A 19,630-nucleotide genomic window follows, 5' to 3' on the forward strand; every position below is an offset into this window, starting at 1 on the left:
TAACTTTAATAGTTGCGGCTCAGGATATAGTTAAAAAGATAATATGTGTTGTGCAACTAATCTGGATTCATTTACTGTATGTTGCTGTATGTGTGGCGGTCTACATCTTTCAGCCCGTAAAAACAGTAGTAAGGGTTTTCTTCAGGACCAAAAAAGGGGGTGAAAGTGAGTGGCAAAGGTGATTGGTGCCACGTTAAACCTTTTTTGTAAAAGATATTTTTATTGCATTTTAAAGAAAACAAAAGGAAAACAAACAAAATGAAACCAAGCGGCATCAATGCAGTAGCACAGTCCGGGCCCCGCTGGAGCATCCAACACAGCCATCATTAGTACCAAGCACCAGCTAGTTAGTCTAAGCGAAGTTTGTAACGAGAGCATCGGGTAGTCGTTCGCCAGGTGTCACCCAAGGACTCTGCTGGGACCATACCGAAGGGGATAGCCAGTAGCACGAAATGGCACGTGAGTCCCGCGCTGGTGAGGTCCCTCCTCATTCTTGTCGTGCCGCAACAATAACAAACCCCCCCAACCGTGTCACCCTCCCAGCCCCCCCCAAACCGCCCCCCCCCAAAGTGGTGGCGCCAGCATACACTCTCAGTCATCACTCCTCACTCATATCAGCTGGGTAATTATATTTGGAAAAGATGAAGTCCTCTCAGGGCCGATGGACAGACAGCAGAAGGTAAACCAGTCGACAAAAACCTGACCAAAGGTCCCCAGCGAAACATAAAGTTCTTAAAGTTGCCCAGGAAGATGTCCGCCATTCTCTCCATGCTCATCAGCTTCCACAACTTTGCTTGCCATAAAGACATGGCCGGGGCCGCTTGTTTTTTCCAAGCCGCAGCCAGTGTCAGTTTAGCCGCCCCCAAGCACAGCCACAAAATTTGCTTATCAGCCTTCGTTTGATGTTCTAACAACGGGTCTCGGAGACCCAAGATAACAAAGGATAGGGAATCCGGAATTGGATATCCCAGCATGTCTTTGATATGTGATAGAATTTCGGCCCAGAAAGGTCTAATGACAGGGCAATCCCACCAGATGTGGCGAAAATCACCCAATAAGCCACAGCCTCGCCAACAGCGGTCCGAAGTCGCCGGGAAGATGTGATGAAGTTTTGAGGGGTAGAGATACCAATCAAACATGGTTTTGAGGTGGGCATCCCTCAGATCTGCCGAGTGATTATGGGTTTTAATGTCCCTCCAAAGACTCCTCCATTCAGTCTCCTCTATGTCCCTACCCAGCTGACTTTCCCAATGATCCATATAGCGGGGACGTGGGGAGAGCACCGTGTCAAGTAGGAGTTTATATAAAAAAGAGATCGTTCCCTTCATTGTGGAGGTTCGTAACAGGAAAGCTTCGAACGGTGAGGGCGGTCTGATAGCTGCCTCTCTGAGACCGGGCGAAGTCGCCCAGTGGATCAACTGGGCATAGCGATACCGTTCCGTCGGTGGTAGGTCGTAGTCCCGCATGCAATTAAAGAAGGTAAGGGGCTCCGCACCGTGGAAAAGATGCGTAAGGGCTCTACAACCACCCTCTCTCCAAAGGCGAAAAGGCCCCTCCTGTAATGCCGGCGGAAAGGCCGGGTTAAAATGTAGCGGAGTAAAGGGGGAGGGGAATGACGTCCAACGCTCGTCCCCAGAAACCGAGTCCCACACCTTCAAGACCGTGCCTGTGGGGGTGCTGATGTAAGCGTTCCTAGGTCTGTCTGATCTAGGTTTCCAAGCTAGGTCCCAAATCGATCTCCCAGCCACACTTCTATCCATGTGCAGCCAGTGTTTTTCTGATTCCTGCTGCGACCACTCCACTAATACTCTCAATTGCGCGTCCTTATAGTACAAGTGCAGATCCGGGAGACCCACTCCTCCCCCCTCCCTTGGTCGCCTCAACGTCGCATAAGAGAGGCGTGCTCGGCCACCCTGCCATATGAATTTCAAGCGGAGGGTCTTCACCCGTCGGAAGAAATCGAGTTCTATCGGTATGGGGAGGGCCTGGAAAAGATACAGGAATTTCGGAAGGAGGACCATCTTAATAGCATGGATCCTGCCCAGCCAAGAAATGTATTTCGGCTTCCACTTGTCCAATTCCCTCCGCACAGCCGAAAACATAGGCGGGAAGTTCGCTGCAAACAAAGAGCCCACAGAGGATGTTAGTCGGACCCCTAAATAGAGCAGGTAGTCCGACGCCTATGCCAATGGCGTAAGTGGCCGCAATCGCTCCACCTCAGTCGGTGGGAGCGTCAGGTTCAAGATATAGGATTTATTAAAGTTAACCTTGACTCCGGCTACATCCTCAAAGCTAGAGAGCAGAGTTTGTATGTGCGGCACAGATTGCGCCGGATCTCCTACCGAGAGGAGCACATCGTCCGCAAAAAGGGAGATTTTATGTTGTTCACCCGAAAAGGGGAGTCCCTTTATCAGTTCGTGTTCACGCAGCGCGATGGCTAGTGGTTCAATGCTCAAGGCAAAGAGCAAAGGTGAGAGGGGACAGCCCTGTCTCGTGCCCCTGGTGTGAGCAAAACCGGCGGAGCGGTGTCCATTAACCACCACCCTGGAGTATGGAGTATTGTAGTTCGCACGGATCATAGTGAGGAAGCGCGGCGCGAATCCAAATGCCTCCAGGGTGCGGAACATGAAGTTCCAGTCCACCCGGTCAAAAGCCTTTTCAGCATCCAACCCCACCAGCACCGCCGGGAGGCGCATCTTCGAGGCCTTCTCAATGAGATGAATCACCCTCCTCAGGTTATCATGTGTTTGACGTCCTTTGATAAAACCCGACTGATCCGGGTGGATAATGGTCGGCATCAGATCCTGAAGTCGACGAGCCAGAATCGCGGAATAGAGCTTGGCGTCTATGTTAAGCAAAGCTATCGGTCGGTAGGCTGAGCAGTGGGACAGGTCTCTCCCTGACTTAGGAATCACGGAGATTCTGGCCTCGGCCATGGAGCCCGTGGTGCAACCCGTGTCCGCCATATCGTTAAAGAGGGGTACCAAAAATTCGCAGAGCTCCGAAGCGAAGGATTTATAAAATAGAGCCGTGTAACCATCCGGGCCGGGGGCTTTGTGAAGTTTAAGGTCCCTGATAGCCGTCAGCACCTCCTCTCTAGAGATAGGGGCCCCCAGCAGCTCGTTTCTTTCCTTCGACACCTTTGGGATGGGGAGAGAAGCCAAAAAACGTTCCTGTGCTGCTGGATCTCTAGGGTCATCCCTGTAAAGTGCCTCATAGAACTGGCCAAAGAGACCAGCCTTATCAGCATCACTGTGGCGAATCGTACCTGAAGGGTCCAGGATGCCCCCTATATAATCCCTTTCCCGTTTGTCGTGCAGTTGACGTGCCAGGTGTCTACCTATTTTGTTTCCCTGGGAATAGGAAGTGCGCCGCAGTCGGAGCAAGGTGAACTCCGCCCGGTTGGCATAGTGGGCCTTCAATTTACCCCTTACTGCGGTCAATGGTCTCAGGGTAAGCCTAGACGGATTATCCTTGTGGGCCTTCTCCAAGGCTGCCAGCTCCGTTTCCAGGTCCTCCCTGTCCTTCCTCCTCAGTCGATTGAGGTTGGCGTTGAGGTGAAGGCATGTACCCCGTATCGAGGCCTTGCAGGCATCCCAGGTGTTAAACAGGGAGGTATCCGACGCCGGATTAAGAGTTCGGAATTCCCCTATTGCTTTACGTAGGGCTTTGCATTAGGAATCGTCCCTGACGAGTGCTGGTGGAAAATACCAAGTTTTCACACCGTCCCCCCCGGAAGGCCATCGCAGCCCCAGTACCAGCAAGCTGTGGTCCGAGACAGACAGGGGAAAAATGCTAGCATCCCTCAAATCCCCTCGGAGAGCCTGGCTCACAAAAACATGGTCAAGCCTGGAGTAGGAGTGGTGAACATGGGAGAAGAATGTGTAATCTCTCGACTGGGGGTGCAAGAATCTCCAGCTATCAACCAAACCAAAATCCCCAATCGCATCCCGATTCTCAGCAGAAAACACTCCCGCCCCCGCCCTCTGCGTCCTTGAGCTATCCAGATCCCCATCCCAAATCATGTTGAAATCACCCAACATCACCACAAGGCCCTCCGCAAAGTCCCCCGCCTTGTCCAACAGGTCACGCAGAAAAGCATTCTGCCCCGAATTGGGGACATACACCACTACAAATGTACAGGACACTCCACCAAGCACCCCCTTAACCATAAGCCACCGCCCTTCCTTGTCACAGCTAGTCCCCAAGGGTTGAAAGTGCAAAGACACTCGAAAGAGAAGCGCTACCCCTCTATGTTTGGTGGAGGCAGAGGCCCTATAAATCAATGGGAAGTGCCTGTGACGGAGCCGGAGTTCGTCCTTACGCGCCAGGTGGGTCTCCTGGAGTCCCACAATATCCAGTTGGTGATCAATAAGATACTTCCATACTTTTTGGCGCTTCTGCGGGGAGTTAAGGCCTTTGACATTCCACGTCCCAACACTAATCGGCATAAGGGAACTCCACCACCCTCCCCAGGCTAAGCAGTGCAGGTACCTCCCCGCCCCCCTCCCTCTTGACAATCACAGTTGCCAGATCCAATCGACCCTTCACCACCAAGACTCCACCTCGCCTCACCGTGTCTATAAAATCCCGTAACCAAGGACTGGGAACAGCAAGCATCCAATTATGACGCTCCCTGGTAGACCCGGCAAGCAAGAGTCCCGAGCATCCAGCCCCAATTAGAAAAAGCACACCATACATCCACACCAGGCACCACCACTCCCCAACTCTCCCAACCCCTTCCCCACCAACCCACACAACACCCCCTGAATTCCCCCCCCAACAGCACCCCAACCCAAAAACAAACAGAGATACTTAGCAGTCTTAACGAAGAGTCCCAGAGCAGTGCAGCGCACCGCGTAGTCACTGGGAAGGGGACGGGAGACTCCCTCTGGAACTCCCAGGGCCTCGGTCCGGGGTGTCTTCTCACAAAGTACTTGCATACCCACGGAACCTGAGAACAGGAGCCCCCTCCGGCGCCATCAGTCGCAGCCCATAATTCAGGCCGCCCCGGAGCTCTGCTGCGACTCCGTCAGCGTTGCCGAAGCAACGGAGGCCACCGCATCCCCCCTTTCCTGCAGGCTGGCCGTTCGGTCGGGCCGTCCATGGCCAGGCGCTGGACCCACTCTATGCCAAGAGGAGGACCGATGTCGACGTCTCGGGGACGGGCTGCCCACTCTCGAAGTTGGAGACTCATCTTCAATGCCCAGGAGGTTCTTTGCTGCCTGAAGCGAGCGTAACTGCACCAGCCTGTTCTCCCAACGAAAAACTATGCGGAATGGATGACCCCATGAGTAAGTAATGTTACGGTTCCGCAAGAAAGCCGTCACAGGTCTAAACTCCCTCCGCTTCTGAAGGGTCGTCGCCGCCAAGTCCTGATATAGTTGCGGGCGGTGTTCACGGAACTGCAGAGTAGGAGCGTCTCGAGCTTTCCTGAGGATCCTCTCTTTGAGTTGAAAGTCATGGACACACACTAGAATATCCGGGGGAGGTCCGCCCCTCCGCGGCAGTCCTACTCTGTGAACCCAATCCATCCGAATGTCCTGGATATCCTCCTCACCCAGGATCTGAAGGAAGAGGGCCTGCACGTAGCCCCGCAGATCTCCCGCCTCACCATCCCACGGCACCGCTCGAATACGGATGTTATTTCTGCGGGAACGGTTCTCCAAATCCTCTGCATGGGACTGCAAGTCCAAGTTTTGTTCAGTAAGTCTCAGCACGTCCTGTTGCAACTGGTGGACGTCGTTCGCTATGCTAAGATCGTGATCCTCTAGCGTGGCCACTCTCTCCTCCACTGCATCGACGTCCCTCCGCACCTCTCGGAGATCCGACGTCAGTTGTGCTCGGAGTTCCGATATATCGTCTTTGATAGATTTAAAGAGGTCAGTCATAAAGGCTTTGGTAACTGGAGCCTCGTCGTCCGACCGTCCCGGAGAGGAACTCGGGCCAGGGGACGGCGGTTGCTGGGAATTCTTCGACTGGGCATCCTTACCAGCCTTCCTGCGCACAATATTAGCCATCGCGGCCCTCGTGGACTTCCTGGTAGACACCGACCGGAGTCCTCCCAGCTCCAGTGGAATCCAAGTAATGCACCAGTAAACCTCCCTCGGTGCCTGTAACAGAGGCAGCCCCAGTATGGTCCGGTCCAGCAGCCTTCGCAGCTCCTGATCCCACCTTGTCAGTCTGGGCGAAGCGGCGGCTCAGTCACAGCCTGCCGGTAAGCCAGGGACCAGGAGAGCAGCCTCTCGTTCCCCCACTGCAACAGGCGTCTCGGGATGGCAAATCGCGGTCCTCTAGGGCACTCTCAGTACCATTCGACAGCTCGGCCCCCCCGTCTGCAGGCGTTAGCAAGAGTCCTGATCCAGCGCTAGGGGTGGAAGGGGGGGGGGGAAACCCAGCTCGCAGGGCCTATCTCCGGTACAGCGCCAAACGGGTCCCCCCTGCAGCAGGTGTCCTGCTGTCCGACTTCTCGACCCCCAGCAGCCAAGGCGAGACCGTGGGTACTAGCTGCTCGCACCGGCACTCCTTTGTAACGTAGTGCCACTCCGGGGGTCAGGCCGCCACTCTTCCGGCTTCCCCGTGGTTAGGGGATCAGCCAAGGGTTGTCCCTCCTGTCGCGGCACCTCCGCCGGATTGCCGGAGAGGCCCTCGGGCTGCTTGCTCTCCACCTAGGTCGGAACCCAGACCCACTTCAATGCACGGGCCCAGACTCCGCCCAGTGCGTGATCCTCGGCGTCAGCGACAACCGCTCTCGGCGCTAGGCCGCAGACCGCGACCTCGACTGGGCAGCTCGCCGTGCTCTGGCTCCGGGCGCCCGGGGTGATAAGCTCCTCCCCCGTCCGGGGATCCGGGGATGCAGCACCGGTCAGGCGCCTTTGCTCCGCCAACGGCCCTCAGGTGCTTCTCACAGCAGTGCCCAGGCAGACCCGCCAGACGCCGCCTCCAGCTCCACTCCCGGCTGCCGAGGACTGCTCTCCTGCGCCACCGCTCTCGGCGCCTCTCCGGCCTCAGGCAACTCCACCGGTCCCGGCACCGCACCGGCCGCTCCCGCTCCGCCCAGGGTCGCACCCCCACCGGCGGCCGCTGTGTTCGGTCTCCGGAGCAACCCGCAGCTCAATGGGACTCCGGGGGCCCCCGCTATACAACGCTATTCAGGGCCCGGCGCCGGAGGGGACAAAAACACGTCCTACTCCGCCGCCATCTTGGCCACGCCCCCCCGTTAAACCTTTTTTGATACCTACACAAGCGCTAAGGTGTGTGGTTTAAAAGTTTCTGCGTACTCACTGACACTTTGGAAAAAATACAATTTTGGGCCAACAATGCGGGAAATCGGGGCTCGGTGGGAGGCTTGCTCATCCACGTAACCGATTTGGTTAGGGAGGTCCCTCCGCTGTAAACCTGACTCGGTCCCTGGTAGTCCCAGCTGGAATACAAGGAAAGCCACGGTCCCATCACAGATGTAGATGTTAGGGATTATGATCAGAGTAGGTTATTGCTGGGTATTCAATGAAAACTATGTGGGGGGTAAATCTGGCATACTGACCAGGTGATCTATCATAACATCGAGGTTATGTTGATGTGAATTGAAGAAATAAACCCTTGCTGAGGCATTTTGTAGATGCCAGACATCCAGGAAGTTCCAGTGGCTGAGCCAGCTCAATAAGGTGTCCACATTTGAAGATGGGGTGATGCCTGGAAGTGGGGGAAGGAACGGTCGAGGGCAACATTCAGGATACTTTTGAAGTCCCCCTGATTACCATGGGGAGACCAGCGTTTCTGGGAAGGCTGCTTGTTTGGTGTAAGAGGCATATATCACATCAAGCAGCATTTGACAGTTCTCTAGCCGGCCCTCCATGACGATTTAATGGCCCTCCGGATCAGCCACCATGGTCTCAGTAACAAAGGGGACTCTTGCTCTTATGCACACTAATACCCCACAAGCACATTTGGAATAGGTAGTAGCGAATACCTGACCTCTTCAAAGCTTCCGCAACTGCATAGCCTCTGCCCTAGTGAGATTGGATTCCTGCAGAAATGCGATGTGCGTTGCCCGTCGGCATGAGTAGGAGTATACAGCATATATCTGGGAAGGAGAGAATGTTCCAGGTAAGTCTATTAGTGTGAGTCATTATGGCAGCTGTAGTGTTATAAGGCTGGTGACAGTTTTTAGGGAGTGCAATAACCCCCTCATATCAGGTGGCAGAAAGGTGTTGGTGGAGGGTGCCCAGTATTCCCAATATGCTTAGCTTGGGCTGCACGGGGGGCCTGGCCTAACAAAGACTGCAGGGGCATATGTAAAGAAAGTTGAAACATGAAGCCAGGAGCTCACAAAGAGATTCCTAGTAGGCGTAATCTTTGTTACAGAAACTGGGAACTGCACCATGAGTGTGGAGTTCTCTGCATCCATAAATCATAGTCAAGGGTGTTTAAAGCTTGTTTTTCCTCATAAAGTTTGTGAACTCCCAGAAACCAGTAGGTTTGTGTGCATTCAGAAAGTCCTGTCATTGTCATTTCCTGCTGACAGGAGTTGCATTTTAAATCCAGCCATATAGTGGTATGAATTTGTTTCATAGGTAGGAAGAGGAATGGATCACCACCAAATTTGTTGGGGGTGTGTGGAAGAGGAAACATCTTTTCATGGCATGTAAAAAAGACACAAATTGTGTGCCTTTGCACAAAGGAATAAATCAATCAATCAAATGATTATAAAAGCAACTGCAATTTATTATTCAACATAATAAATAAAGTCCTGACAAAGCCCACATCCGTAAATGGGGACCCTACTGCCCCCATTTAAAAAAGCATGGACTTCCTACATGCAAGTTTCTGGTGTACTCATCCTTTGCAAAAACAATAACGCTGGTCTGCACTTACATAGACCCAATCACCTCAGGGCAGAGCTTAGGAAGTTGGGCCCCTCTGGGGCAAATTCCCCTCGCATTGGCCGAGTTATCATACTGCCCCGGAGAAAAACAAAGATACCATATAATACCAACTAATACACCCCAATCCTAAATTTGATTAGGTATATCCTGTCCCATGTACTGGTCATATCATCCATATATGGTTCCAAACCTAAGGTGGTTTGCATTAAGACATATTACTGATTCAGAACCTCAGCCAAATCCACAGCCTATCTTTCCAGCTACCTCCAGTCCAGATAAGATTTCTTAATCCAAGATTTAACCATTTTTGAGAGCTCACATGGCTTGGAACAAATGGATGGTCTGCCGAAAGTTGAAAACATTTGCTTTATTTAATTCACCCATGGTATGCGATGCCCCATCTCACAGGCCAAGTAGTCCTCAATCACCTCTCCATAGTAGCAATTTGGTCAGACTGATATGGTCTTCCAGGCAAGGCAAGCTCTTGGGATAACAAACGCAGGGGACCAAGGTGGGAGGCACACAAACAGCCTACAGGCTCTATTCTCCTGAGCCTGTAGGCCAGTAACATGTGTGTAACCCCACAGACCAGCCCAATAGGTTAGCAAAGGTATACACGTCCTTCAGTACACTTCTTGAAGAGGGTCAATATGCTTCTTTCCTATTGACGATTCCAGGTTGAGCACAAAGTCCACTAAGTTTGAAAAACATGTTCTTCCTTTTACAATATAAGGAGACTAAGTAGCCAACTGGAATCTATTTCCACTGTGTGGGATTATCTGCTGCAGAGAGCTGCATACAGTGGAAATGGATTCCAGACATTGAAATCATTTGATTTTTCAAGAGAGCTGCATTGAAACCTTTGCAGTGTAACTCAACATACAGAGTCTAATTAGAATGTGAAAATTCCAAAAAGTTGTAAAACAGCAATCAAACATAGATTTAAAAATCTGAACGTAGTGTCACTATTTCTGTTGTGCATTGGCCCCTCATACACTGCATATGAACTATTTTATTATTTATTTATTTAGAAGCTTGTAGAGCGCACGGCTACCTCCAGCGGAGGTGTCCCGGCGGTAAGATTACAGGAATATCACCAGAGAGGGTTGCCTAGTTCAAGTCCATCTGAAAGGAGAAATCAAGGGATGCAGAAGCTTTTAATTATCGTTTAGTAAACAGCCAGGTTTTTAGTTTGCGTCGGAAGACTGGCTCAGATTCGATGAACCTAAGGTCAAGAGGTAGGCTGTTCCAGAGCTTGGCAGCCGTGACGGTAAAAGTTCTACCGCCACATCGGGTAAGCCTGAATCTGGGGACGTTCAATAAACGAAGGCTGTTAGATCTCAGATGTCTTACAGAAGATGATATCTTGAGTCGTTTGCTCAGATAGGCCGGGCCAATACCATGAATTGCCCGGAAAGCAAGGATCAAGGTTTTAAAATCAATGCGTCAGGCTATGGGAAGCCAGTGTAGCTCATCCCGATATGCTCTAACCGAATTGCGAGCAGGGATATTTCCAATGAGCCTTGCTGCAGCGTTCTGAATGATTTGCAAACGGTCTATAAGATATTGGGGGGCACCGGCATATAAACTATTGGCATAATCAAGATGTGCTGTGACAAGTGCATGGACAACCGTTTTGCGGGATGTTTGGGGGAGGTAGGGAAAAATCTTCCTAATCATACGCAGCTTATTAAAACAGGCCCCTGCCACTTTATTGACCTGGGTTTTACAAGACAAGGTGTTGTCAAATATAAAGCCAAGGTTGCGGGCGGACTGCACTGGTATGGGTGGAGGGTTCAGGACAGTAGGCCACCATAGGGTTGCAGGGGGTGTCGATTTCTGGCTAAAAAAAAAGAACCTCAGTTTTGTCGGTGTTTAGGGCAAGGTGATTGGCAGACATCCAAGCGCAAATATTGCCAAGGCAGTTTCTGAAGTTGGTAAAGAGGGAGTCAGAATGGTCTCTGAATGAAAAAACAAGCTGAGTATCATCAGCATATGAGACCACCCTGACCCCCCAAGACTCTACTACCTTGGCAAGCGGGGCCAAGTAAGCGTTAAACAATAATGGGCTTAAGGCGGAGCCCTGGGGCACACCGCACAAGAGGGGTTTATCCTCCGATTCAAATGGATGCATCAGAACCCTCTGAGACCGTCTGGACAGAAAAGATTTAGTCCATGCCAGGACTGCACCACCGATCCCCAGCTGTTGTAGACGGGCTGTAAGTATGTTGTGGGATACAGTGTCAAATGCAGCGGATAGGTCGAGGAGGACCAACATGGCCTCCTCGCCCCTATCCACTGATTCCCTGATAATCTCGGACACTTCCAACAGCGCCGTCTCGGTGCTGTAGCCGGTTCTAAAACCGGACTGAGAATCGTGCAGCAGCTGATTTGTTTCAAGATACTGAGCCAGTTGTTTCTGGACCACTTTCTCCAGTACCTTGGCAGGTTTAGGCAGGAGCGATATAGGTCGGTAATTGCAAAATTGTGAAGGGTCAGCGTCGGGTTTTTTCAGAATGGGAAGTAGCCTAGCCTGTTTCCACACTAAGGGAAATTGACCGCGGGTCAAGGAGGAGTTCCAGATGGAGAGGAGAGGTTTGATTAAAACAGGGGCAAGATTGCCCATTACTTTAGCAGGTACGGGGTCTAAAGGTGAACCAGACTTGACTTTATACAACAGCGACAGCGCTAGGTCATGGGTTAACTCACTAAAAGAGTTGAAAGAGCAGTGAGAGGAATATGGAACATCAGAATGGTGGTTAGGTGGGGCGCTGCCAAAGGAGGAAGAAAGTTTAATGATTTTATTCTGAAAAAAGTCAGAAAGTCCGTTGCACAAGTCTTGAGTAGGAACGCATTGGGTTTTCATGGCAGGAGGATTCACAAAATCCTTCACGATGGTGAAAAGAGTTTTGGAGGAATTCTGCGCCTGTTGAATGAGATTTGAAAAATAAGCTCTCATCGAGGAACGTTTACGTTTTTGGAATTTATTTAGGGCAGATTTATAGGCCAGTTTGGCCAAAGGGTCATAGTTTTGTCTCCATTTGCGCTTCATCTGTTTGCACTTACTCTTTTCCTCACGAAGCAAGGGGGAAAACCAGGGAGCAGAGGGGCGAGATCTGGAAGAAGTCAGCGGGACAAGAGGGGCAATGGAATCCAGGGCGGAGGTAAGGGTCGAGTTATATCTTGCCGTTTCTTTGTCAAGATCTTCCAACTGATTAAATTGAAACTGAAAACGGGAATCTATGGACTCACAGGTGACTTTGGTCCATTTGCGACCACTGTCTCTGTTGAGGGAAGAAAGGGGAGGAGGGGATGGAATAGTGATAGTAAAGGGAAGAAGGAAATGATCTGACCAGGTAAGGGGGAGGGGGGAAAGGGCAGAGATACCAGGATGATTAGAGAAAATAAGATCAAGTGTGTGGCCTGCTATGTGAGTGGGGCCTTTAACTAATTGGGACAAGGTAAGTCCTTGTAAAGTTTCCAGAAGAGAGGATGCTTGCGTACAAGACGGATTATCAATATGGAGATTAAAGTCTCCCAGCAGTGTAAAGTGGGAGTGCTTAAGTGAAAAGTCCGCAATAGAGTGCGTCAGGGCATTGAGAGAAGAAGCAACTATGACAACGTCTTTAAAACTGTGCATGTGTTCATTATACTGCTGAATTTATTTATTTTTACTGAACTTACAGTTCCAGTCCTGGTTCCATTGGAAGCTATAGAAAGTAAATAGTTTTCATTTACATACTGTTTACCGTCTTGATAGATGATTTTGCAGGAATTGCAAAAGCAGTAGAAATAACCAAATACTATCACAGGGCTAGAGGGATGTTTAAAGACCAAGCCTAAGTATTATCCCCCAAAGAACTAGATTAATAAACAACAAACTTAGGGGTCTAGTAAAGAAACCCAATAATGCTTCTATATTATTGTACCCCTGTCAATTGTACATGAGGACAAACACATTGAATTACATTAACAGACCATATCACCAACAAGTGAGGCACCAGTGAACGTAAGTCACCCCTGGTTGAGGATTCCCATCAAAAATCTTGTATGGATCAATATTCTCATTTGGTAATCCTTATCGGGTATTGTATCTCTTGATCATTGAGATCGGCATACCCTGATAGCCAGTCCGGGGTAGCGACCCACAATCACTCAGTACTACCAAATGATGTTGATATGATGGAAAAGTGCAGTGCAAAGAAATATATAAGTGGTGATTAAAAAAGGATAGGAACTTAACAAAAACAATTTTAATAGAGGTTAGCCCCTTCCTCATTAAAAACAAGAACAGTATAACAACGTAATCGCAGTTCACACAAATAGCTGCGAGGAGACCAACATGTTTCAGCCACGGAATGGTTACCAGGCTTTCGTCAGGGTCTCTGTTCTATATATATGCTACTGATTAACGTGTGAAAAACTATACAAAAAAACACACTAGTGAACAACAGTAAAGGATATGATGTTCCTTCATCTGTAGAAACTCCTCACTTCGGTACTTGGTTATCTAAATACTGTATGTGGGGAACAAACGTGCAGGTGAGCCACAATTCGATAACACGATCTTTTGAAAGGAATGTAATATGTCTAAGTAAGTACCAAATAACCTTAAACAGTCAATTACTCACCCAGAGTGACCGGGGAGTGGACCTCACCTCTTCCTGGACCTGGCTCAGGATATGTGAGACCCCGCTCTACAATGATAAAAACCAACTTCAAAAGGACAAAAAACCAGAGGGATCTACTTCTAGAACTACTCTGGCAATGTACTAAGAAAAGAAGTCCCACAGTCTTTTATCAGTGGAGCTCAATAGCATAAAACACTGGTTCCCCAAAACCACCTGCTCACCATTCTATCGTTAACTACACTTAAAACATATATAAGCGTTATTCCCGCTAATTTACACAGACACAATGCAAATAGAAATGCACCAAAACCATTAAGGACGGTGGACAAAAGCTCCTACCTGTCCGTCGTTGTCTCAGACTGTAGCTGAGTCAGGGGGAGGCACCGAGTGTCATGTATGGCTCCCATTTCACCAAAATTCCGTCCCAGATCACCCAATCGCAATCCTGCACGGGTAGCATGGGGCGGATCCATGGTTTAGTATCCTCCAACGGGGTTTGAAAGCGGTGTTAATTATCGTGGAGGGGGGCGGTGTACCACCAACTCTGCCCCGCGTTTGTTTGTAAGTCAGATTACCTCGCGTGCGTAGTCTCGCGAGATTCCAAAGGCGGAACTACCGGGTGATGTCACTCCTCTACCCTGGGTAGTCCGTTGCCTTTGACTTCCGCCCTCTGAGACCGCCGCTACGGCTCAGAGAAAGAACTACTGACTGACGTCATGATCATGACGTTTGTAGTTCCCAGCGCGAGAGCTACCAAAGCCAGATATTCTTGCCCGCTCACTGCAGTCTCAAAGCGCGTGGAAAAGTATCATACCTGATTCAAAAACGAGCGAGTTTAAAGGCGTTTCCAGGCACCCCTGCAATTAGATATATAAAAGTCAAAATCTAGCGGAGTTTGACTCCTCGTGCCTTATGAGACCCGAAAATGCCTGTAAAACTGATCCAAACCTTAACTTGAGGCAACCTATTTGTGTTGTTTATTCCATAGTGAACCCGGCCGGGCTCATCAGTTCGCAGGTGGCATTGAAAAAGCGTGACCAATCTTAGTACACTAGCTTATATACATTAGTGTGCACACCGGAGTTAGTCAACACAATTTTATTTCCTCGCCAAACCTGTGCAGCTTCACTGAGTATCGCTCTGTCACCACATGCAAGTGCCATTATGATAGACTCAGCCAAGGTATGTCATCGTTCAGCCCTCGTTTGTCTGTGCCCAATTTAAAAACCCATTTTTGCTCACGCAGGAACAAAAATCTCGACACGTCGCTAACGTGTGATGGAATAAAGGGTTTTTCCAAAACATGCCACTTAAAATCTATTTCAGTGTGCTGTTGTGCGATGAAGTGTTTAGTGAGTCTCGAAACATCTTTCTTGCACCGAAACGTGCTTTTGTGCTCCTGCATTCTCACACGCACCTTCCTCGTGGTCATACCTACATATCGTTTGTTACACGTGCATGTTATGAGGTAAATGAGATTTGTGCTATTGCAGTTAGTAAACTGCCGAAGCACCCACGGCCGATCAGTGCCAATATCCACACTTGTAATCCTAGAGGTAAGTGGACAAACAGAGCACCCTCCGCAGGGATGGTGACCCATTACAGGAGGTAGGTCCCATAGTGTGCCTAACTCTCTATTGGGTGTAGCTTTGGGGCGAGTGTGTACCAAGTGATCTCTTAGATTTTTCGAACGTTTAAACGCGAAAAGTGGGAGTGCAATCTTATCTCTACCACTATTCAGAATCCGCCAATGCTTCTTGATGACTCTCTGAACATAGTTGGACTTGGTATTAAAAGTACTCACTAGAGTCAGGCGATCCAAAGGTGGTTTCGCTGTGCGTGGTTCAAGCAATGCAGCTCGATGGTTATTTGCTGCTCGTTTAAGTGAACGCTGTACCAGTTTCTTAGGGTAATGTCTTGCCATCAGTTGCCTAGATAAGTCCTCCGCATGGTTCTTGAAAGTTTCAGAAGTGGTACAGTTCCGTCGAACACGGAGGAACTGCCCAAAGGGCAGATTATCACGCAGGGACTTAGGGTGTTGGCTTTCGTACAGGAGGAGCGAATTGCGGGCCATAGGCTTACGATATAATTCACTCTCTAGGCCTGTCTCAGTGCTGTAGATTGAGAGGTCCAGAAAAGGGAGCCGATCTTTGCTCATCTCCATGGTGAACCGAAGGTAGTGGTTCTGATTATTGAGCCATTGATGGAAGCTCAGGGCCAAATCACTTGTCCCTCTCCAAACCATAAGAATATCATCAATATATCTTTTCCACCAAATTATTGATGAAAAGAAGGGATTGGTGGGATGCAACACTATGGTTTGTTCGAACTCATGTACATATAGGTTCGCTAGGGAAGGGGCAAAAATACTGCCCATGCTTGTCCCAGAGATTTGATGGTATACCTGGTCCTCATACTTAAAAAAGTTTTCTTTCATTGCCATGGTTGCTAAGGCCATGACAAACGGAACTGGAGTAATGGAGTCCCATTCCGATGCCTCCAGGATGCCCCTGATGGTGTCCAGAGTGGCATCCTGGGGAATGGAGGTGTACAGTGACTCTACATCTAGAGAGACTAGATAGTCAGTATCTCGATCAAAAGCTATTTCAGGAATTACTCTCAGGACATCAGTAGTGTCCTTAAGAAAGGTAGGCATTTTTTGAACCAAAGGTTTGAGGAAGAAATCGGCAAAAGCTGAGAGGGGTTCTAAAAGTGACCCTTGGCCAGAGATTATAGGCCTGCCCGGTGGTGGTCTCTGAGGTTTATGTACCTTAGGTAAGGTGTAGAAATAGGGCATAGTCGGATGTTTGGCCTGTAGGAATTGGGCCTCTAAGGGGGTAATCCAACCCTCACCTTCAGCCTCTTCAACCAGTACTCTGATCTCACTCATCAGCCTGGGGGTGGGATCAATGGATAAGGGTCGATATGCATGGTTATTGCTCAGTTGGAGAAGACACTCAGTCCTGTATGTCTCTATATCCTGAACAACAATGGAGCCCCCTTTGTCCGCGGGCTTCACAATTATGGTCCCGTCTTGGGTCAGTGTTTTCAAAGCCTGCCTCTCAATGGTTGAAAGATTGTTATAATTGGCTCTCGAACAGTATTTTATTTGTTCAATGTCGTTTTTAACTGCCAATTCAAATGTGAGAATTTGAGGTGGTATGGCATGTACTGGAGGTGTAAAAGTAGATTTAATCCTCAAACCAGTATTAGTGTCTCTTTCCTGTGTAGCTTCCTCAGTACTCCCATTCTTAAAGAAGTAGTGAAGCCTGAGTTTTCGAAAAAACTGAGCTAGTTCAGTTTGAAGTGTGAAAGGATCACCCTCGTCTGTCGTGACAAACCCTAGACCCTTGTTCAACAAGGCTTCTTCATTGTCGGTTAAAATCCTTTTACTCAAATTAACCACCAAGCTCTTGTCAGGCGTTAGTGTTGGTCCTGAGCACTCCTTCTCGTTTGACTCCGCGTTCCTGCGTGGGGACCTGAGGTATCCTCCCATTGGACCTGAGGTTGTCCTTGAGCAGGTCTTCTTTTGCCCCGTGACCGTCTGGGGCCACGCGCTAAAAAAGGCTGATTGTTGAAGTTGGGAAACCCAGAGAAAGGGGCCATCGGTGGCTGAAAATTACCTGGGTAGCCCCAAGGGCCTGGAGGCCACCAAGGCTGCCCTGGCATGTTGTATTGGCCCCTATGATTTTGGTATCTACCTCCTCTCCCTCGGTTAATTCCAACATTAGGTTGCTGATTATTAGCCTCAGAGTCACTCCCTGTATCCGAACTGGATCCAGAGTAGTTGGATCCATACGCTCTCCCTCGTTTATTAAAGTCTGGTGCTTTATAATTGTCGCTGGTGTAGGGATAGACAGTCTCTAGGCTGAACTTTGCTAGATCTTTTTTAAATTTTTCTAGCTTGGTCTGGAGTATAGAGTCAGAAAAGTCTTTGTTAGTTTTATCAGACTCATCTTTATGCTTTTTAAAGTTGGTGGTAACAGTTGCCTTTATTTGTCCCTCCAGAACTTGTATTTGGACCAGAATTTCGTCTGCTACCCGTTTGGCTGTGCTGATAATAAGTATAAGCCAATCACGGGTGCAGCGCCAGGCGATCATTGACCAATCCTTCAGAAATGGTTTGTCATTAAGAAAGAGTCTAGGGGCATTGGTGACTATTAGACCCGGAGGTGCGCAACTCGCTCTCATATATTCTGCCATGATAATCCCATGCGTCTGAGTACGAGAGTGTGATTTTTTTAGAATCAGAACTTTAGTCCAGTCATCGGTCGTAGTAACTGCCGGAGTAGGCAGTGTGTCTAGAAGACTAGGCATATTGTCTAGAATGGAGTGGTACATTGCGTCATCGTAGGCTAAACCGTGACGTTCAGCCATTGTAGCTAATCAATTGGCAGGGAGAAGGTGGAAAAAGGGGGGGCCAGTGAGACTGTGCTAGAGAAATACCAATTCTTGTTATTAGAATGGAACAGATCACCTTAAGTGTGACCCAACTTTAAAGCCCGCAGCTGTCCGCTGCTCCGAAACTAGAAATAACCAAATACTATCACAGGGCTAGAGGGATGTTTAAAGACCAAGCCTAAGTATTATCCCCCAAAGAACTAGATTAATAAACAACAAACTTAGGGGTCTAGTAAAGAAACCCAATAATGCTTCTATATTATTGTACCCCTGTCAATTGTACATGAGGACAAACACATTGAATTACATTAACAGACCATATCACCAACAAGTGAGGCACCAGTGAACGTAAGTCACCCCTGGTTGAGGATTCCCATCAAAAATCTTGTATGGATCAATATTCTCATTTGGTAATCCTTATCGGGTATTGTATCTCTTGATCATTGAGATCGGCATACCCTGATAGCCAGTCCGGGGTAGCGACCCACAATTTTTGATGGGAATCCTCAACCAGGGGTGACTTACGTTCACTGGTGCCTCACTTGTTGGTGATATGGTCTGTTAATGTAATTCAATGTGTTTGTCCTCATGTACAATTGACAGGGGTACAATAATATAGAAGCATTATTGGGTTTCTTTACTAGACCCCTAAGTTTGTTATTGCAAAAGCAGTGCCAGGGGTTGAAAGGGGCAAGTCAATGCTTTGTGGTTGGAGGTCGTGGTACAAAAGTCCTATGCTGTCCTGATCATCATTTCTACAGTTCTGACAGACTCAATATTTTCTCTTACAGAGGAGTTCTGGTTACTGATATCAATATCAACTAGATCTTATTGGCAGTAACCTTAAATATTGATTGTAGAAGCACAGGTATTTATTTAGCAGACAAATACCTTGAGGCAGTTCTAGATTTACATACTGTAGTCAAAAATCTATTTATTCTCTAACCATGGGAGGAAGAGTGAAGAAAACCAGTTTGTCTAGGAGGATGTATAATGCTGCAGCATGTGATAGGGGTTGCTTTGAAACATCCCTGGCCTGTGTCCAGACAGCCTTTGCCAGTGTCAGCTTTACCTCCTTCTCATCCTGTGTTATGCTATAAATCCCATACATCGGTGCAGAAGGGATTCAGAAATTACTGCCCACACCATAATGAAGACTCTAGGTGTCATCTTGCTCCTTGTCGCCCTCCTTGGGCTCTGCAAGGCTGTTCCAGTGGATAGGGAGGGCTCTCCTGAAGGTGAGTACACAGGGATCAGGCCCTTAGCCTCTGACAGCACAATTCCTATGAGGGGGTCAAGGTTGTGTCTCTTTCTGGAGAATCACTACGGAAATACCTGAATAGTCTTTTATTGTGTGAGAGACACACTACAGTGAAAGACAAGTCTGTATAAAATTGATCTGGGAAATGTGTGTTTTTTTCATTATCGAGATCGGTTTGAGTTGAGAGAGTGGGCGTAAACTGCAAGTGGATGTAAACTACATCAATTAAAGTGTTTTGTCACAGGGGCGTAAACTCCCTGTTGTACTGGGGAGAAGTCTCACCCTAAGGTCTTTCTATGTCGACTAGGTGCCAGATCTCAGGGGGGCCTCTTCACATTTTGTAGTGGGTGAAGAGTAGGTAATGCTTTCATTTATGCCACTGACATGTGTATTACTACTTAAAGCATTGAAATGGTGGATCCTTGCATAGAAGGTGTCTCTGGCAGGGTCTC

At 48.8% G+C, this 19,630-nt stretch overlaps 1 protein-coding gene across 1 annotated transcript in view; it reads left to right on the plus strand.

Annotated features, from left to right (window-relative positions):
- Positions 1–19,013: 19,013 nt before the first annotated feature.
- LOC144762031 (veswaprin-c-like) overlaps positions 19,014–19,630 on the plus strand; it is a 40,900-nt gene continuing 40,283 nt past the window's right edge. The window contains exon 1 of the mRNA XM_078647191.1: positions 19,014–19,155. Coding sequence (XP_078503317.1) covers positions 19,068–19,155 — 88 coding nt within the window. The 5' untranslated portion in view covers positions 19,014–19,067. The remainder of the gene's footprint in view (positions 19,156–19,630) is intronic.

Source organism: Lissotriton helveticus, chromosome 6, assembly GCF_964261635.1.
Source record: "Lissotriton helveticus chromosome 6, aLisHel1.1, whole genome shotgun sequence".
In the NCBI taxonomy this organism is placed as follows: domain Eukaryota; kingdom Metazoa; phylum Chordata; class Amphibia; order Caudata; family Salamandridae; genus Lissotriton; species Lissotriton helveticus.